Source organism: Elgaria multicarinata, chromosome 2 (assembly GCF_023053635.1).
Source record: "Elgaria multicarinata webbii isolate HBS135686 ecotype San Diego chromosome 2, rElgMul1.1.pri, whole genome shotgun sequence".
In the NCBI taxonomy this organism is placed as follows: Eukaryota; Metazoa; Chordata; class Lepidosauria; order Squamata; family Anguidae; genus Elgaria; species Elgaria multicarinata.
This window is the reverse complement of record NC_086172.1, coordinates 49,913,765-49,935,968: the sequence shown is the minus strand read 5'-3', so window position 1 is coordinate 49,935,968 and position 22,204 is coordinate 49,913,765. Positions and strand designations below refer to the sequence as shown.

At 40.6% G+C, this 22,204-nt stretch overlaps 1 protein-coding gene across 3 annotated transcripts in view; it reads left to right on the top strand.

Annotated features, from left to right (window-relative positions):
* The window catches only part of PKP4 (plakophilin 4), a 114,923-nt gene that overhangs the window by 47,718 nt on the left and 45,001 nt on the right, over positions 1–22,204 (top strand). For all 3 annotated transcript variants that reach the window (XM_063116520.1, XM_063116521.1, XM_063116519.1), the window contains exon 4: positions 19,783–19,817. In XM_063116520.1, the coding sequence (XP_062972590.1) occupies positions 19,783–19,817 (35 nt within the window). The remainder of the gene's footprint in view (positions 1–19,782; positions 19,818–22,204) is intronic.

Genomic DNA, 22,204 nt, shown 5'->3' with positions numbered 1-22,204 from the left:
GGATTAATGGAATTCATTTACCAAAAAATTTAAACAGCCTCATGCTACATAATTAAAAAACTAATCCTTATTTCATGATGAATAACCTTTGGACTATAATGTATCTTAAATAGAAAACTATCTTTAGATAGATTTTTCCTCAAAAAGCATTTTATTAAAAAAAAATCCAATTTAAACAAAAAAAACCAATTTTTTTAATTTTTTTTTTTTAAATATCATTGATTTTTATCCACCCTGGTCACAATTCTGTGTGCTACATTGCAGACCTACATTTTTAGTTCCTAATGTAATGATTCTGTTAGGTTTCAATTTGAATGAAATGCATATCTAAATAAATGTGGCCATCAGACTTTGGTTATAACTTGTTGGTTTCTGATGCTCTCCAATAGAGAAAATGACTACCTTTTTCTCATACTTACATACAAACACATACATCCAGGCTGGCGCCTTTCTTAAATCTTGAACTCGATAACTCAGCAGGGTTCCATGGCTCTGGTCTGGCAGAGGCTACTCACCCTTTTGCAAGGACACACCACAGCTCACAGCCCCTTCTCCTAGCTGTCATTCGCCTGGGTTATGGAGGAGGTAAAAATGCAGCAGAATTGTTGTCTTCCTTCAGCCTCAACACAAGTGAGAGGCTCCCTTTCAAGCCCTCTGCATGTGCCAGAGTTTTTGGCAGAGGGGATGCAGTGAATGGTAATTGAGGCTGTAAGGAAATAAGTTGATCACAACTTCTGAACCAACCTTTGCTTTTCCTGTGTTGCTTCTTATTTATAACTAGGTTGGCATTTTAACTTCCCAAAATGAATTATATTGCATAGGGCCACTTGCATTGAAAATGTTCAGTTTGCAACAGAACATTTTCTGATGCCCTAGAGAAGCCTCCCCAACCTGGTGCCCATTAGGTGTTTTGGACCACAGCTCCCAGCATTCCTGACCATTTGCTATGCTAGTTGAGGCTGATGGGAGTTGATGTTGAAAACATTTGGAGGGTACTAGGATGCGGAAGGATGCCCTAGAGAGATCTAATTTAGCATGTTTATTTTACTTTTATTTAATAAACAACAAAGCTGGAAAAAATACCCCGTGATATTTTTTTTGTCCCAATACACCAGAAGTATTTGAGGGGGGGGGGGAATTCTAATGGAGTCGTCACACTTCCTCCTTTAGAGCCAGAGGAACAACGAAGAGTATTTTTCCTCCCATTCCTTCTAGAATAGGGGGAACAAAATGTATTTAGGAAGCCCAAAAACTTGGCTTAAAAACAATACTGCTCCACTGCAACTAGTATTCACTCTCAACAGGAAGGTTCCATTTATAGTTCTGTGGCTAATAGTCATCATCCACAAATTTATTTATTTATTTATTTACAATATTTATATGCCGTTCCCCATTCAAAATTTCAGAGCGTTGTACAAGATAAAACAATAAAAACAGAATAAAGCACCTTAAAATAGATTTTTAAAAGCAAAATGAAAGGTGAACTGTGAACCATGGCTGGTCATTAAGGAAAGGCTTCCTGGAACAATGACATTTTCAGGAGGTGCCAAAAGGAATACAAAGTTGGTGCCTGCCTGACCTCCAGAGGCAGGGAATTCCATAGGAGGGGGGCACCACATTGAAGGCTCTTCCCCTGGTGGAGTCCAATCAGAGGCTGGGTCTATGTGGAACCACCAGGAGCATGCCCTCAGATGACCTCAGTGACCGGGCAGGTTGGTAGGGGAGAAGGCACTCTCTCAGGTATCCTGGTCCCAAGTTGTTTAGGGCTTTGTACACAAGAACCTTAAACCTGGCCCAGTAGCGAATAGGCAGCCAGTGCAGTTCCCTCAGCAGAGGAGTTACATGCTGGAAAGGGGCAGCTCCAGGCAACAGCCGAGCTGCAGCATTCTGCACTAGTTCCAGCTTCCAGAGCAGCTTCAAGGGCAGCCCCACATAGAGCACATTGCAGTAATCCAATCTTGAGGTTACCAGTGCCTGTGCCACCATGGCCAAGCTATCCCTGTCCAGGAGAGGCCGAAGTTGGCGAACCAGCCAAAGCTGGTAAAAGGCACTTCAAGCCGCCGTGTCCACTTGAGCCTCCAGCGACAGAGATGGATCTAAAAGTATCCCCAAACTATAAACCTGATCTTTCAGAGGGAGTGCAACCCCATCCAGAACAGGCAATGAGCCTATCTCCCGGACTCGGGAACCACTCACCCACAGGGCTTCCGTCTTGCCAGGATTCAGTTTCAGTTTATTGGCCCTCATCCAGCCCATTACTGAGTCTAGGCACTAGTCCAGGACCTGTACAGCCTCATCTGATTCAGTTGTCACAGGGAGATAGAGCTGCATGTCATTAGCATATTGATGGTATTTAGCTCTAAATCCCCTAATGACCACTTCCAGTGGCTTCATATAGATGTTAATTAACATTGGGGACAAGATGGTGCCCTGCGGCACCCCATAGCTCAATTGCCAAGGGGCCGAGGAGTGGTCACCCAATGCTACTCTCTGAAAACGACCCCGTAGGTAGGACCAGAACCACTGTAGCACAGTGTCTCCTATGCCCGTCCCACAGAGTCAATCCAGGAGGATACCATGGTCGATGGTATCAAACGCCGATGAGAGATCGAACAGGATTAACAGGGTTGCACTCCCCCTGTCCCTCTCTTGATAAAGGTCATCCATCAGGGTGACCAAGGCTGATTCAGTCCCATAACCAGATCGAAACCCAGACTGGAATGAGTCTAGATAATCAGTATGTTCCAAGAGTGCCTGCAGTTGCTCCGCCACAACCCTCTCAAGTACCTTCCTAAAAAAGGGGGTGTTTGCAACTGGGCGGTAGTTGTCTAGTACCATTGGGTCCAGGTAGGGCTTCTTCAGGAGTGGTCACACTACTGCCTCCTTAAGGACATCTTCCAAATCTTTCTGAGCTACATCTGCTGCGTGCATCAGCAAAGAGCTATCCACTAATTGTGAACCTTTAGAAGTACTGTGGGTGGTATAGGTCTTAGTGGAGTGTTTTCTTTCTCATAGTCTCTGTCTATTTACTCATGGGCTCTGTGCCTTCTCAAAACATTCTAGAACTGAACGATTCCCCCCCTGCCACAAGCACGAACTGCACATTCTCAATGGTGTGGTCTCACCATTCCTGCTCAGTTCATTTTCTTCTGCTATAGCAGTGTTGCTGTGTTCTCTGGCTCTTGAGATTACTCAGGTCTTTGGAGCTTGCTTCGCTTTTTTATGTGTTTCTTCTCTTTCTTTCCTTTGTTGCATTAACGGAAATAAATTTGCATTTTAATTTTCCTTGTAAGTTTTCTGTTGTGTTGTGTCTAGGAGCTTTATAGCGTCCATGGTACTATTTAAGAAGTGTACTATTGTTCCGGGAAGATTCCCCCATGGACAGCTACGCCCTGTGTTTCCTTTACCTGGGGGAAGGCCATTTCATTGACTCCTATTCCCACTGTCAAACTTTTATGAAGCAGGCTAGGGGAAACATTTCATTTAAGAGCAGTCCTGCACTAGCAAGCTTTGAAAGCTGCCAGTTCACCAGCCCCAAACTGACCTCCTCATTGATTTGTTTGAGGCCAGTTCTTTTGATGTCATTGCAGGACTACCTAGCTGGGCCCACTCTGTCTGAATTAGAACCTGTCCTTCAAGCGGCTTCTTCATTTGAGTCCAGGGTTTTGCCAGCAGGATCTATATCAGTACTGAAGCAGCTTTGCTTGAAGATGACCCTAAGAAAAAGACCTGAGTGCTGCGGGAAGAGCCTGACTTGGCCAAGGCTTGCAGGAGTCAGCATCTGCAAGTCCCAGCTAGTCCCTTCTTGTGTATGTGATGTAGGAAGAAGGAGCAAGTCCCAGCCAAGACTGACTGCTCCTTCCTGCACCGCTTGCTCCTTGATCAGGACTTGCAAGAGCTGATCCCTACAAGCCCCACTGATTCAGGCTACTCCTTCCTGCACTGCTGACATAGCCATTCAACTTAAGCCATGGTGATTTGTGTTGCTCTTTTTGGAGGATCCTTATCCCCAACTTTCGTTGGTCAGCAACATAGGCTTAACTCTCCATGATCATCTGGCACTATGGACTCTATGCCAGGGAGGAGCACAGGCACAGCTTTTGGTCAGGCAATCCTCTTCTCTCTTGGCGTGACAATGGCCCCCCTCTGGAAAATTGTGTGTGTGTCACGGAGGTCGCGATGAAGGAGGACAGGTTTCTTATCTGCAATTGTGGTTTTGAATGGTCATCTTTGTATTCACACAACCCACTGCTTTAGATGTCTTGCTAATCTTTGATCCTGTCATTGTGGCAGACTGGGAAATGAATGGGGATGACCTGGCTATACCTTTCAGTGTGCAGAGGAGAGTGGGTGGGGTTCCCACCAAAAAATAGCTCAACTCTAGAATGTTCCAAATGTTGCTCTGCATAGGTGCAAAACCGATATAAGTCAGTACACAGATGACAACTCAAAGAACCACAGTTACAGGGAAGCAAGCTGTCCTTATTTGCTTCCCCTGGAATGCATTTCTACATCTGAGCATTCCACCAGGAAATCCTTTCATGTCTGTTCTTAAATGGTGTTATCCTTATCAGATACCATCTAGCATACTTACCTTTCTGTATATTATAATCAATGTCATGCTCTCCACAGTGCACATACTGACATTGAAACAGTCCTACCTCTTCCTTTCGCTTTCCCTGAATTCAGGTCTCCTGTCAATCCTAGGGGTCTCCTCAGAAACCTCCCCAGATTTTATTGAAAGGATGGATTCATATGCGCAGGCAAGCAGAAACCCATTTATGCTGAGTCATGATAAGATGTTCTTAACTAATATCAGGAAAGAGTTGTCTTCATTCTAAATATACCAAATATGTTGACCACAAATGAATATACAAAGTTTCATACAAAGCCTTAGTGTTGTTGTTTTTGTAATTGTTTTAAAGCAGGAAATATATAAGAGTTCAGTAAATAGTCAACCAGTTCCAGCCAGTGAATACTGGAGAAGTATATCTCCAGAAGTGCAGTTTATTTGGAGCAGTTCACTGAAGCAAAGCTCTTGAAGCAGCCATTTTTAATTACTTCTACTCATTGCCATTCTGTTCACAAACATTTTATGTCAGAAGTCAATTTCCTCTGGGATGTAAAAATCCAAATTGTAATGGTCCCCAGCAGCTGGAATTAAAAATGTATATCTAAATCTCCTGTAGAGCATTTATGCTTTAGGTAATTCGCCCAGCATTCTTGTTAAACTGAAGGATTCAGCTAGCTGCAGCAACCTAATACTGTGCCCTTATGATGAAGATTTCAGTTTTAAATGGAGGCGTTTTGAAATATTAGGGTGGCTTATTTTCTTTGTTATTTGTTACAGAACATTTGTTGTACAAAGTATAAATCAAAATAATGTTCTGTTTTATTGGTGAGGTACAGAACTTACGCCCTAGGTCAGTGAAGCATAACACTCAATAAATTGGATATCCGAAAAGTTTCTGTAACTAAAGGCCTCAACTGTCTGGTAGCATTTTATCTAAGGAGTAGAAGCCTAATAGAACACTTGTAGCAAGACAGTTGCCATTGTGAATGCTAACTGAATGCTTGACAGAATGGCACAAAGTACATCTGTCTTTTGATGTATTGGAGCAATCAGCTGAATATTTTTGGCCTGTTGAAATACATTACAGTGGCAAGAAAAAGTTTGTGAACCCCTTAGGAATGTCACATTTTCAACCTAAACTGCAATAGATCTTAATCTAATCCTAGATAAAGAACAATAGTTAAACTGATTAAAGTGACATACAAACATGATGCTTTTTCACCTTTTATTTATTCACAACTGATTCAACATTCAATATCCATGTGTGAAAATGTATGTGAACCTTTAGATTCAGTACCCCCTTGAGCAGCAATGACTTCAAGTAAGCATTTCCTGTAACTGTTGGTCAGTCTGTCACATTGCTTTTGAGGAATTTTGGCCCATTCTTCCTTCCAAAACTGATTCAACTCCATGACATTTGAGAACTTCTTTGCATGAACAGCTCGCTTCAGGTCCTGCCACAACATGTTAATGGGGTTTTGGTCTGGACTTTGACTAGGCCATTCTAAAGCATGGGATTTCTTCTTCTGCAGTCATTCTTTTGTAGATCTGCTTGCATGTTTAAGATCATATTCTTGTTGCATGACCCACTTTTGGTTTAGATTCAGCTCATGGAACATAAGGCCTGACATTCTCCTCTAGACTCTTCTGATACACTGCAGAATTCATGGTTGTGTCAATGATGGCAAGCCATCCAGGTCCTGTGGCAGCAAATCAGGCCCAAATCATCACATTCCCACCACCATGCTTGACAGTTGGGATGAAGTTCTTCTGTTTTAACTCAGTGTTTGTTTTTGGCCAAGCATAATATTTCTCCTTGAGGCCAAAAAAATTCTACCTTTAATTCATCTGTCCAGAGAACATTGTTCCAGAAGTCTTGGGGATCATCCATGTGATCTTTGGCAAACTTCAGATGGGCAGCAACGTTTTCTTTAGAGAGCGGTGGTTTTCTCCTGACTATCCTCTCACGAACGTGGGAACGTAGGAAGGTCAAGAAGTTCTGGGACAAGTTTGATGCATTCTGATAACGTCTTTGTATATTTTTATGTTTGTTTGTAAATAAATGTTAGAAATTATATTATACTGGTTGTTTTCAGAAAATTATGAGATAACCCAAACTATGGTACTTTCTCCCATAAAAATACTTGCATATAAAATCAACTGCCATGCATTCCTGTTGTATTTTGACATATATGAAAACCTTTGTAAAATATTTTATAAACTTTTTTGAGCAGAATTTTTATCTCTGAGGAACACCTACCAATGGGAAATTCTGATTTTTATAATCCTACTTGGCCATATTTTTCCCTTGTTTTGTTATGAGTTAACCCATGTCCTTGTAAAACAGTGAAAAGCAAGAGGCTCCCTACAATAAAAGGTTACAGTATATCTCTTGTGTAAGTGTATTGTCTGAATTTATATCTGATAGAGTTGAAAAGCAAAAATAAAAATTAGCATCAAAGACAGGATTTCTTTTCTAACTTGGTTCTTGCTTTGTGTGCAGTCATGTTCCTTTAATTTTTGAACATTTAAAAATTCAACTAGTCTGCATGCAAGCCAATGGAGTACAAAGTTTCTGCTTGTATTTGAGTGCTAGATTTGGCCTGGGAGATGGCCTGAGGGTAAATTAAGTTGGTCTTTGTACTACCTGGGAAGTATGGGAAGTTTTTGTTTGGGAATGCACACTCACCTCACTCTCTCCTCTCACCTGCAATATTAATGGTGACTCTGTTGTAGAGCTGCTGTAACCTGATCGCTGCACGGTCCCTCAAACAACAATAGAGGTATAATAATGGACTACACTGAGATGTTGTATAATATTTTCTCAACCCAATCTGCAACGTGGGGAGAAAAGCACTGCATAAGACTGCTGGATTGTTGTGAGTTTCCTTCTCAGCTTCAGCCCAATGTGCAGTAGGTGCCTGGTTGTCACTAAAAAAAAAATAACGAGTCTGACTTGCAATATTCAATGTAAAACATACTGCACAGCTGTCTTAATCCACAGCACCTTACAACCTGCAACATGGGGATAATTGACTTTATTTGCTTTGGAGTAAAAGCAGGAACATGTCTTTTTGCTACTGCCTTTTGGGACTGCTACCTTTTTGAGATGGTGGGCTTGTCACACTGGCATCGAATCCCAATGATTTCTTCATTGATTTCTATGGGCATCTCTCATTTCTGTCTTTTTGGTGTGACCTATCCAAACAGTTAGGGTTCTCTGTATCCTTTTTATCTCTTTGTGTCTCTTTCTCCACCCACTTTTGCTAGGTTCTCTTGAAGGAGGAACAAGAAGGCACATCCTAATTACCCACATGTTTAGTTTTTAATTGGTTTTTAATGCTTTATGTGTGTATGTTCTGTGTTTTAGAGTTTTAAATTTTGTATACTTGTTTTTACCTCAATTTTAGAATTTCTGTAAACCGCCCAGAGAGCCCTGGCTATGGGAGCGGTATAAGTTTAATAAATAAGAAGGAAAGAAATGTAGCAAAGGACAACAGAGGAAGAGAGACAGAGCTATAACTGCTCACCTTCCATTCCCCTTCTTACCCCTCTGTACTCTTCACCTTCTGTCTTACCTATCCTTCTGATCAGTCAAATTTTGAATCCTGTCTCAGTGTTCACCTGCCATGTCCAGCCAGCCAAATCCATCTTCTCCCACCCAGTTTTCTGTTTCAACTGATTCAGTGTTCCATGGCTACTGAGCATACTTAGATGCCATTGGACTGTATTTGAGTCTATCCTATCCCCCAGTATTTTCCTATTTTTGTTTTGATACTTCTGTAAACATTGAGGTTCCTACAGACCTGCTGATACCTCCCTATGGTGCATAGATGGTGCCATTTTGGCTGCATAAGGATAACACTTACCCCTGAGTTTTGCAAATAGAGGAAATTATGTCAGTCCATGCTCTTATTTTCCAGAAACAATAAAAATAATTTCCAGTCCATTGAGTAAACTAGATACCATGTAAGTAATTATTAATGATAGTTTAGAAATGTGGTGTGTATACACCTTTTGGATGTTCTCTTTTTAAACAGTATCTATTAAAATATTTCTGCAGATTTTAGAATTAATTGTTTGTGTCTTTGGTATTAAAAAGGACATGTTTGGCTAAGAAATATTGTTCGTTTTCTAAAATTTAATGAGGTGTTCCTTATTATTACTATATCTTTTTTCCAACCATTATTGTACCATAATCCATCTGAATGTATTCTAACACACACATCCATTTGTTTCATGCAATCTTCATTAAGTGGCTGTTAAATTATTACATTTTTATATGAATTACATAAGCTATTTTTTCCGATCTGCGTGTTTTATGGGGCAGAGAAAGAAACAGACAGCTGTTAGACTATAAAATAAGCTTGAGGAAGAGGCTCTAACATGCTGTTTAGGCAAACTTACCCTATAGCATTGCTCTTCAGTGGAATACATCTGAAAAGGTTAAAGATTACTGCTCTACAGCAAGTAACCTTATCAATAAAGGGCAAGGTCCTTGAGCGGGTGGTGGCGGGACAGCTCCAGACACTCTTGGATGAGACTGATTATCTGGATCCATTTCAGTCGGGCTTCAGGCCTGGTTTTGGCACGGAAACAGCCTTGGTTGCCCTGTATGATGACCTATGTCGGGAGAAAGACAGGAGCCTCTCAGCGGCTTTCGATACCATTGACCATGGTATCCTTCTGGGACGACTCGCTGAGCTGGGAGTGGGAGGTACTGCTCTGCAGTGGTTCCGCTCTTATTTGGCGGGTCGGTTACAGAAGGTGGTGCTTGGGGAACATTACTCGGCCCCATGGACTCTCAAGTATGGGGTCCCGCAGGGGTCGGTTTTGTCCCCCATGTTGTTTAACATTTACATGAAGCCGCTGGCTGCAGTCATCCGGCACTTTGGAGTGTGCTGTCATCAGTATGCTGACGACACGCAGCTCTATTTCTCCTTTTCATCTTCAGCAGGAGAGGCTGTGGATGTGTTGAATCGGTGCCTGGCTGCGACAATGGACTGGAGACTCAATCCAGACAAGACTGAGATGCTGTTAGTAGGTGATTCCGCTGACAGGATGGGGGGCGTTCTACCGGTTCTGGATGGGATTGCACTCACCCTGAAGGAGCAGGTTCGTAGCTTGGGGGTTCTTTTAGACCCGTCATTGTCACTTGAGGCTCAGGTGACCTCAGTGGCACGGAGTGCCTTCTACAAACTCCGGTTGGTGGCCCAGCTACGCCCCTATCTAGACAGGGATAACCTGGCTTCAGTTGTCCATGCTCTGGTAACCTCCAAGTTAGATTACTGCAATGCGCTCTACGTAGGGCTGCCTTTGAAGACGGTTCGGAAACTGCAGCTCGTGCAAAATGCAGCGGCCAGATTGATTTCGGGAACCAGAAGGTTTGACCATATAACACCTGCTCTGGTCCGCTTGCACTGGCTGCCTGTATGTTTCCGAGCCCAATTCAAGGTGCTGGTTTTGACCTATAAAGCCTTACACGGCTTGGGACCACAATACCTGACGGAACGCCTCTCCCGACGTGAATATACCCGGTCACTACGTTCAACATCTAAGGTCCTCCTCCGGGTGCCTACTCCGAGAGAGGCTCGGAGTGTGGCAACAAGGGATACGGCCTTTTCGGTGGTGGCCCCCAGACTGTGGAATGATCTCCCTGATGAGGCTTGCCTGGCGCCAACGCTGCTGTCCTTTCGGCGCCAGGTTAAGACTTTCCTCTTTGCCCAGGCATATGGCGGCACATCCTAATTACCCACATGTTTAGTTTTTAATCGGTTTTTAATGCTTTATGTGTGTATGTTCTGTGTTTTAGAGTTTTAAATTTTGTATACTTGTTTTTACCTCAATTTTAGAATTTCTGTAAACTGCCCAGAGAGCCCTGGCTATGGGAGCGGTATATAAGTGTAATAAATAAATAAATAAATAAAGTGCTCCAGCCCACTCTTTTTTTCTTTCTTTTTGGTGGGCTTCTCTGGATTTATATGGCAACCTTTCTGAAATTAATTTGAAAGGACATTTTTAAGAACAGTTTTTGTGATGTAACCACTATAAATTCTATCAAAATATGCAATGATAGAAGGTCATGCTGATTTCAGTTAACAGGACCCATCTGGAGAGTAGGTGTTGATGGGTTTAGAACATAGATATTCAGATTTATTTTTATTTATTTTTAAACTGAACATTTCCACATTACAGATAGTACTGTAGTTCCAGTCCACAGCTCATAAAAACATTACAAAATCTTAAAACTCACAGTGCCATGCATGTCTACTATCCAGATCAATTAGGAATGAAGGGGAGGGTAAAAAGGTGTTCTAATTTGTATGTAATAAAATTTCCTGTGGAAAAACTGTTCTGTCGATAAGCCAGGACTAATAATATGGAATACAATTCAATATCTCATTGGTTGGCCCTCACTTGAGTTGATTGACGCGGTGTCTTCTCGATCAGTCAGTAAGGGAAATGCTGGGAGTTTTAGGACTTTTTTCTATCTAAACATGCACATGGTTGCACCTGAAATATACTAATGTGTAGGTGCTTATTCTCCTGTAAAAACAATCCATCCCTCTCCCAGAGAGGCTTGCAGCAGGCTCAGGGACACTGGTTTCAAGAACTGGCCCGAAGACTTCTTAGAAGAACATAAGAGTAAGATATAAACATTATACTCCGCCTCCTCTAAGACTGATATATCGCTTATATGCTGTCTCCTTACATGGCAGTGATAACAAACCTTCCAAATGATGTCAAAAATACTAAGTGACATATAGCAAACAATTTCTGATATTTTCATCTGCTTTTCTTTCTGCACTGGCATGCTAGGTTGGATACTTATGGTCTTGTTAGTCACTGTAGATGTGTACCTCTCTCACACCCTTATTGTTGGGAAAGTATGATGTTATATGAACCTGAAAATGTTTATTTCCTCGTGTATACATTTCTTATCAACTTTTTAAATCTAAGATCAGCTTTTCCCTCCTTAAGGCAGCTACTTTTATTGCAACTCATCAACAGCCCAGTTGTTGCATGAGTGGTTTCCCCACACCCCTGTATATATGGATTATTCCTTCTCTTATTTCCCCCATTCTTTCATATTTGTGCATGCCCCTGTAATCTCCTACGTTCTCTGTGAATAGGGAGGAAAATCCAGGAAAGTTTAAAAGGCTATCGGCGCATAAGATAGGAAACATGAGGAATAAGAAAGCCTACTTCTGTCCTGGGAGTGTTTTTCTCCATTCCTTATGAGTACCTGTAATCTTCAAAGACTGCACATTTTCCTAAATTTGATCTGTACCTGAACTGGGTAATTTGTTTAGCAGAAATGGCTATAGTTGAAAGCGAAAATGAGATAAAAGACCTCAGCTAATTAGATGTGGTTTTTTGGTGTATGTAATTAAGCTGCTGTACAGATACCACATTTCATTTAGAAGATATATTACAAGTATACAATATTCTTATTCAGAAATAGTTAACTCTGCACAACAAAATTGTGAGCTACCATTTGGGGGAAGATTCGATTTATGAACTTAATGAGTCTCGAAAGATCATGTGTGAGAGTTTCTTTTTTATTGTCTTTCTTATCCTTTAGTGTGTGTGTTTTCAGTTGAACAGGGTTCTAAAAAATGCACTTATAAAGATGAAAAACTTCATTTGTAGCATTTTTTTATTTTGAAGAAGCTGGTATTTTCAAAAGTCTTACAGGAGCCCATTATTTTTAGTTAGAAAGAGGCTAGCTGACATAGCTCATGGGAGAGAGGCTGTCTCACCACTTGAAGAAGATTGGGAAAATTAAAATGATGACTCTCAAACTTCATCTGCAATGGGAGACACAGCAGGTGGGTCCTGTTGAGACGCTGGGAGCTGCACTAGGGTGGCAGGTGCTGATGAACTTCTCCCTTGCAGCAAGATGCAGGCGTTCCTCACGCAGTAAAACTGTAAGCATCTCACTGAGTGGGAGATATACATATTCCCAATTTGGATATTTGAACATGAGGATGGTAGTAGATTATAACGAATTTATTTACTTCTAGTCAGCAGTCCACAGGGAGTCATGCTCCCAGCTTTTTAGAAATAAGATTCTACAGCAGCCTTCCCTAACCGGTTGCCTTCCAGATGTGAAAAGAGCTGAAAGGGAAAGCTTTAATTAACTACCTCTTCCCCAGTGCCATTGCTGCAATCAAGTAAATAGTCGCACCAACTACATTTCCCTTTTAAAAAATCAAACAAACATGTAAATTTAGCCTCAGAATTGCTAAATGCATTATTTTATTTATAAAATGTTTCTTTATTTATAAAATATTTTGGTACCAGCTTTCAGCCCTAGCAGAAGTACTCAAGGCAATTTACAGCAATAAAATAGTGCTTATTAAACAGTGCTTTAAAATGCTGAAGTAAAAGTTGTCACCCTCATTCCATCATTGCATGTAGCCACTTTTCATTATTGATTAGTTTGGATTCACAATAAAAAAATAAAAAAATAAACATGATTAGTTTGGATTTCCAGCCAAAAATATCATGCACAAAACACACCTCAAGTCACAGCAAAAGTTAATCTATTTCAGTTTTCCCCAGTCTCATTCCCAGCCCAAATACAACATTCAACTTCATGAAAAAGCCTGTTTATTTATTTAGAAAATCTATAAACCACACCATCAACTGAAAAAGCCTTTCAGCTTGATATACATAATATGACCTAAAAATAATATAATACAATACAATAAAAGCAACATGAAACTGAAAATCTGTATGCCGCTCTGAGATCTTAATGATATAGGGTGGGATATAAATGTTTTAAATAAATAAATATCAAAAGTAAAACTGAGAAGTATAGAACACAGTTCAACAGCTAAAAAAAATACAAACTTTAGTCTACAAACATAAACATGTTTATTTATTTATTGCATTTCTATGCCGCACAATAGCCGAAGCTCTCAAAATGTTGAGTGTTGGTTATAAAATGCCTGTGCAAATAAAAACATTTTCACCTGGCACCAGAAGGAGTACAATGTTAGCATCATGCATATCTTCTGTGGGAGGGAATACCAGAGTAGAGTTGCCCCCCCCCCCCCGAGAAGATCGTCTCTTTCATAAATCTTAAATGTACTACTCTTAGGGAAGGAGTACGGACAAGGGTCTTCTCTGATTATTTTAATGCAAGGGTAGGTTGACATACATAATATTAATACAGGAGTGCTCCTTGTTTTTGTTCATGGGCTTTATGGTGCTCTTTCTCATAATTCAGTCTAGGCCTTCTTGCATCTGGTCTATTAGTCCATAAAGCTTCTTTCCTGTATGGTACCACTAAGTATGTAGAGCAGAGGTCAGCAATACGTGGGCCACATGTGCCCCTGCCCCCAAAGTAGTTTTTTTTCTTTAAAATGGCAACTGTGGTGGCTATCAAACATTGAAAGGATCAAGATTAGTTTGCAAACGTATGTATTGTTCATTTACACTCCACTGATGTAGAATAAAAAGCAATCTAGGAGGTTAAGATAGGCAGTTCAGTTCTTTAATTGTTAGATTAGAAACCAGCCCATTCACCACCACAATTCTCAGCTTTATAGAACAGTGTAAAATTAAAAATATTTCAGATGTATGATTTTTGTATTGCATACAGTTCTGCTTATCCTACAACTCAAAGAGGCTAGAACATAATCCTAGAAAAGGCACAAAAAGAGGTTGGAATGCCTTCTAAGTTAAGAAATACTAAAGCGATTGAGACTTCTTGGCTTGGGGGAGAAATCTATGAGAGGCATGTATTTAATTAAGAATGGCAGAAAATGGATAGAGATAATGTTTTCTACCTCTCACAATATCAAAATTCTGGGTCACACAATGTTGAACTGCAGCAGGTTCAAGACAGACTTCTCTGTGCAATAAATAATTAGCTTCTGTAATTTACTGGTGCAGCAAGAGATGATAATAGCAACTAACCTATATGCCTTTGAAGAGGATCTAGACAATTTCACATGGAATTGCTGTTGCTAGGCTATTTGCCATGTTAACTGCGGATATAGGCTGTATGACACTGGAGTTAAGCAATAGGGGGTGGATGCCACCTTCATTGCTTGCTTCTAAGCTTTCAGATTCCCTTTAGTTGTTCCCTTGTGGAAAGTCGAATTCTGGATTAGGAAAAACTCCCATTGTTTGATCCACTGAGGCAATCCAGAATCTCCCTAAATTCCCCAAAGACAGAGTTCTGCCAAACCTAACCCAAAACATATACACACAGAGGTTACAACTGCTGGTTCCCAAATTGGATGTCAAAGAATAATTCTCAAGGACTGAATCTCTAGTTTCTAATAATAAATAATAGTTTCTAATAATAATATTCCCTCAGACACTGGGTACTGTACAATAATTAAATTAAGCAGAACAAACCCTGCCCTCACTGCAACTGTAAAAAGAAAAGAAAAGTGCAGACTAAGAACACAAGCAGACGGAAAGGGACACAAAAAGGAAGGGAAGGCAGATGACATTTCCAAACGATGAGATAGTATTTTGGTAACATCAGCTAGGAGGAGACTTTCATATGCCATTTCATCACTTTCGGAGCAGAGTGCATTTATGGAATTGTCACTGAAATGAATGAAAATGAATGATTGGGCCCCCTTCAGTAGATCAATAATACCCATAGATATGAATCTTCATCACTACCTACTCAACTATTTTGATGGCCTTAACTATTAACTAAAAGAAGCATTGAGTCACTGAATAAAGTTAGGTGGTTAAGATGAATCTCCGCTAAAGCCTGCACATCATTTAAATTTGTTAAATTTGTTAAATTAAAGATTTCATACTGTAGGACTGAGCCAACTTCACTCTTGTTGTGGTCTCCTTTTGCTACCTCTGCTCCTCTCAAGTATTTTAAACGCTTGTAAGGCTATCAATGGCTACTAGTCCTGATGGCTATATACTATTTCTGCTTCAGAGGCAGTATGCCTACGTGCACCAGTTGCTGGAGGACATGGGCAGGAGGGTGCTGTTGCACTCAGGTCCTACTTGTGGGTTTCCTGTGGACCATTATGTGAACAGAATGCTTAACATAAGAGGAGCCCTGCTGGATCATACCAATGGTCCATTTAGTCCAGCATTCTGTTCACACAGTGGCCAACCAGCTGTTGACCAGGAATCCACAAACAACCTGTACATCTTCTAAATTGATGCTAATTTAAGGTCAGACCTGAGTCATTAAAAATCCTTAAATAAATAAATAAATAAATAAATAAAACATATGATAAACTCTCCTGTAGTTATTGTTTTGTATAGAAATGGGAACTGCCAGGGGATCAGAAATGTGGCCTGTAGGGAGCAGTTTTGACCCTTTTTTTACTCCGCTAAAAATCCCTTCCCTGACTGCTATTTCCTCTTGGAGGTGCCATTATTGCAATGGCATCTTCAGAACAAACAGCAGGGGCAGGGGGAGAAAACTACTGATGGGGAAGCATTGATCTCAAATCACCAGCACCACCACCCTTGAGCATATATTCCCCTGTTACAAGCTGTAGGAAACACACATGGGCACACACACATGAAGCTGGATTCTTCTGAGCATTTTTACTTGGCAGTAGATTCAACCACTGGTTCAGAAGTGGTACATAAATCTTGTGCCTGGCTGGTGCTAATTTCCTATATGAAGTTGGAGTATGCCCTGGAGTTTCTCTATATTGATGCAATACAGGCCAGACAAGAAAAATGTGCATAAGACTTTGGAGTGCAATCTAACTTTTCAGATCCACCTCCCATTTTCTGGCAGCCACTCACATTCCCCTTCCATAGACCTATTGCTCCCTGAAAAGGGTGGGTGGGTGAGGTACAGGATACAACTATGAGGATAGACAGCACTTGTTCTTATGTATCTAGCTCAATATTATTTATGCTAAATGGCTGCAGTTTTCTAGAGTTTCAGGCAAGAGTGTGTTTCCCCAGCTCCTAGGAATTGGACCTGGGACCATATTTATGCAAAGCAGGTGTTTCATCACTGAGTTCCGTCCCTTCCCTTATGTTGCTTCTGACTTGACAGTTGCCAAACCTTGCTGTAGAACAGCTTCCCCAACCTGGAGTCCACCATGGTTTTGGCCTACAGCCCCCAGCCTTCCTAACCATGCTAGCTGGGGCTGATGGAAATTGAAGTCCAAAACATATGGCAGGGAAGGCTGCTATAAGAGCTGGAGTCTTGGGAATGAAAGCTCAGGATCTGGATCAGCTAATGGTCGAAATGGGCAGCAGGTGCATAGCTAGAATCTGGGCATAATTCAGGCAGCCAAGCCATATGGCAACAGTAAGTAAGTAAGTAATACGCACGCACGCACATGTATACACCATAGAAATATGGGTGGGAAGAAGTCTGAGAATGGAAGTTATATATAAAAAAGAGCAGTCTGGTGATGTTTTCTATATGGAAATTGAACAAATGTTGCTGATAGGGTTAGCGGATATATGTTACTTTGGTTTTGATCTGCTGTGCACAGAGGACATTTCCCCAGAATTATTGTATTTTTGCCAAAACATGCTGAAGCTTTTCATATTGGGGTATTTGCTGGCATCAATGATGTTCTGCTGAAATTGCTATTATTTTCCTGAAATCACTGTATTACTTGCTGATCTCCTTATATCGTTTTGCTGAGCTTTATGATATTCATAAATTGTTTTGATGACAACACTGTTAAGGGAAAGAACAGGGAATCTGACACACTCAGGCCCTCCGTGTCCCACTGGAATGCAGGAAAAACCTTTTGTCGTTAATACTAGCACTGGGCTAAGTTTTCATGAGATTTGATTTTCATCATGAAAATTGGGCTTTCAAGGATTGTGAAAATTCTCCTTTCTTAGCAGGCTTTCACTTCGTTTTGTGTGGCCATGACATATTGCTGCTTCAGATCCATATTTAGGGATTCTTACTTCTTCGATGTCTAATTCCGGTTATGTAGGGATCATGCAGTGAAGATGGTGATGTCACAGTGCCACGTAGGCAATCAGACTTGATTATGTTGTTTTGTCACTGAGGAAAAACAAAGCTCTGTCATCACCTTTATTCTCAATGGGAGTGAAGAAGAAATGCATCCCTATTGGTCTGGTGAATCAGGCAATGCTCCCAGTCTTGCTATGCTGGCTGAACTTGGCAGTTTCATTTCCCACCAGCGTTGCATGGCAGAATGTTTGCCCTGATACAGTTTATTTAATTATTTGATATCTTGCTTTTCTGTTCCTACTAAACATTGAAAGGATAAAATGTCGATTGGGATGTGCGTCTCCATGCAGGTTCTGCGAATAAGTAGTTAACTATATATTGACTGAATTAGGGGAGGAAGCGTGCTTGCCTCAGGAATGGGGAAAGGCCCAGTGTTACCATCAGGCACTCTTGGGCAACTGCCCCAACTGGGCCCACTGGTTCAGATGCTTGTCCTGCCTGCTCTCACTGGGCTGGCCTGCTGTGAACTACCATTTTAAATTTTCCACAGTGCCTCAGAGCTCAGGCTCTCCTTCATTCCCTTTAGAACACTTTTGTAATTATTTACAAAGGGATGCAAAATACCACCTAATATAGGAGTCATTTTTCACCAAATAAGGAATGTTTTCATAAACCATGGTAGTACTTTCAAGATAAAGATAATGGGCTGGATCTAGGCTTGCCTCTCTGCAAACAGAAGGGCTCCTTCTGTTTGACTGGTATCCAGCGGGAACGGGGATGGCAATTTTTGCTGATCCTCCTATAGCCCAGAGCACCACCTCCCATACTGTTCTGGAGGGTTCCGCAACACTCCAGAGCAACTGCAGAGGGAAGGAGGAGTCCACGAAAATCATGGCAAAATGTTCCTCATGGCAAAAACTTTGCTGAACACAAGTCTTGATCCAACCCATTATTTTGCTGTGGATCATACAATCTTCAGAGCACATCAGGCAGAAATTGTTCACCCAGTCTTTCCAACAGAAGCTAACTCCATCCTCTTCAGTTTTCTCCAATTGTCTTAACTTTTTCCCTTCTGAGAACTTCATTTTTTAGTGAGGGCTTAAACATATTTCGTAGTTCAGGTAAGATGTGTATATGGTAGTACAGACAAGCCAGTGATTCTCAAGTGTCAGTAACACCTTTATTTGTTTTATTTATTTATTTAAACAATTTATAAACCACTCCACTTCTAGACAGATTTCCAGAGCGGTGAACAATAAAAGATACAAAATAGGATAAAAGAATAAAACACCATGTTAAAATTATGACTGTTTTTTTAAAGAAACTGAATTCCGATAAAACCGTGACCAGTTTTATTGGAATTCATAATGTGATTATGAATCTGATTAGGATTAAAATGTTAGTTGTAAACATATATTTTGAGTCAGGATGTAATGTTGCTTAGAGTCAGAGTGGAAAATGGAAACACAAATTGTCTATTTCAAGAGTTATTTTATATTTGTGGTGGACGCTTAATGCAATTATCGACAGGAACAAAAACTTTAATTCTGTTCTTATTAGTGCTTTATGGAAAATTGGTATTAAAAGTATTTAAATATGGATTTATGCATGGCAGTTTAGTGTGGTACGAAAATATTTTCTTGCACTGACTAGTGGACTGTAAAATAAAAAATATAAATTAAGTGGTTTTCCATCTAATTCTGTTTTGACATATAAATATATCTAGACATTTAAATGTGAATATTTCATCTGTGTAGGTAAATATAGTAGTATTTTTTATATATACTGGCATCTGACAGAAACTAATTTTGAAATGAGCTGAATTATGGCATAAGAATAGTAACAAAGCCTCTTACTATAAAGAGTAAACAAGTTTACATAAATGAATGACATTCATGCAGTAAAAGATTTTAGTACATTTTATTATTTAGTCTGCAAGAGGGAAGAAAGCTGCCTTTTTAAAAATAGCTGGCTCAAAATATTGGTGCAATTTACCTTAACTCTCCAATTGAAATCAATAGGATTTCTGTAGGACTTAAAAATGCTTCACTCTAAAAGCATTGTTTATATTTGTTACTGGCTTCCTAATGTTGATATGGGAGCAATATACAGACACCAAATTCCTTGTCTGTCCTGAAGTACTTATCAGTACATATATACCGAGTGGGTAAAATGGAGAAGTGCAGCTTTGTTCAGCCCTATTGGGATCCTTCCAATCTTATGAGCGCTGATCATATTCTGTGTATAATGAAAATGAAAGAAAATCAACACTAAGTTTGTTTGTTTGTTTCCTTTTCCATAGCTCTACTGAGAAATCGTTTCCCTGGAGATCTGCAGGTACAGTTGTTTTGTACGTCTGGTGTGCCTTCTAAAAATGCCACAGATTTCATAATTTTTTCATGGAACTTTGTTAACTGCTCTGAAGCCAACTAAGATACGTTGCATTGAATGTGAAACGTTACATATGTTTTATTCACATTCAAGTATTTTTTTGCAATAAAATATTTCATTTTTTTCAAAAATGTATTTGGCCAAAAATAATGTTTTTACACATTCATAAAGACATACTTGCAAAGCTTATTTTTACACATTTAGTCAATATATATTCTATTTAAGTAGCTATAACTGTTGTGCCGCTCGTAGTCTGCAGATGTTCAAAAGCCACTTCACATGATTTCCCCCCCCCCCCCTTTACGGATATCTATTCAAGTTAGGTGGGAAAGCTGTGCATTCCGTTTACACCATCATGTGGGATGAGTGCTTAGATCTCTATTTCACTATGGGCCAGTTTGCAAATCACAACAAGTGAGGGTTCTAGGGGGACCATGGCTTATAGTAATCACATGTGCTGGTGCATCCTGCCTAATAGCTCCCACTTGGCTCCTCCTGCCAGAAGGAGTGGCTAAACAAAGTACAGAACCTTTGTCCATTATTTATCATGAAATCCAACTTGGGGATTCTGGCTTGTCTCTCCTCAAACAAGCTAGAATCATAAGCCAACAATGAACCTTATCTTGAAAGGCTGCTTGTTAGCAAAGTAAAATGCTAGTTTTAAGAAAGATAACTGCAACTTTACCTCAACCTTTTAACTATAAATTGGATACATGTTTCTTTTGATTTAAAATAATGTGTTTCAGCAATTATTTATTTTGATTATGTGCGTCTGTACACACACTATATCTGCATGCATGGATATTAATTGAACTTGCAAAGCAGTTTCCTCCTTTGTCTTTTGTCACCCTAGGGCCAGAATCAAAAGAATTACTTTAGGCATGCTCACGGGCTTAGACATGCCCAGTGTGAATTTTGGCAAACAAACAGACCCCCATGCCATAACATACAAAGATGAAAAGATTAAGCTATATTTGAAAGTTTACCATTATTAGGCTGAGATCCAAATGTCCCTTAGACAACATCTGGGGGACATAGGATAGTTGTGTTTCCTGGATCGAAGGTCAGAGCCAGGAAGCCACACTCGCCAACCCCTCTCCCTCGTAGCTGGTGTGGAGAGAACCGTGCTGGCTACATCTCCCCCTTGGAAAATGGAGCATGGCAATAAGGGGAAGGAAGTGTTCCCAGGAGTGGAGAGGGGAGGAGACCAGGCAGCAGCTATACAAAATATCCTATGGCTGCCCCAGCTTCCTTCCCTCCCCCTCACCAAAGTCTCTGCTACACTGGTGAAATCCTGCTCTGCATTGGCTACATATAAGCCTCTCAAGTTCGGAGGTTACATTGTACTCGGGGCGGATCTCATAGGATTGCACACTTCGGCACACCCAAGGACTTGTGCACGTCCAGTAGGATGTCTGATTGTTTTTCTCCCTTTTAAACAACCATGGTGTTTCACAAATACCTTTTCCAACTCACTTCAGTGGTTTGCCAAGCAGTGTAGGAGACTGTTGGCCTATAAAAAAACATACTGAAAGTCTACTTGGAATGGTTCTTTGAAACTAGTTAGGCATTATAAGAAAAGGAATTAAAAATAAAATGGCCAGTATCATACTGCCCTTATACAAATCTATGGTGCAACCACACTTAGAATACTGTCTAGAGTTCTGGTCACCACACCTAAAAAAGGATATTATAGAGCTGGAAAAAGTGCAGAAAAGGGCAACTAAAATGATTAAGGGGCTGGAGCGTCTCCCCTATGAGGGAAGGTTACATCCACTGGGATTGTTTAGCTTGGAGAAGAGGAGGCTGAGGGGAGACATGATAGAGGTGTACAAAATTATGCATAGTATGGAGAATATGGATAGGGAAGACATTTTTCTCCCTCTCTCAAAATTCTATTACCTGGGGTCGTCCCATGAAGCCGATTGGTGGGGGATCCAGGACAAATAAAAGGAAGTACTTCTTCACACAGCACATAGTTAAATTATGGAACTCACTACCACAAGATGTAGTAATGGCCACCAATTTGGATGGCTTTAAAAGGGGGTTGGATAAATTCCTGAAGGCAAAGGCTATCAATGGCTACTAGCCCTGATGGTTGTGTGCTATCTCCAGTATTTGAGGCAATAAGCCTGTGTGCACCAGTTGCTGAGGAACATGGGTGGGAGGGTGCTATTGTCCTGCTTTGTTGGTCACTGGTCAACAGCTGGTTAGCCACTATGTGAACAGAGTGCTGGACTAGATGGACCCTTGGTCTGATCCACCATGGCACTTCTTAGGTTCTTAAGGACCAGTTAATTTTTAAAATATGAAATGGCTGTTATCCTCTCTAA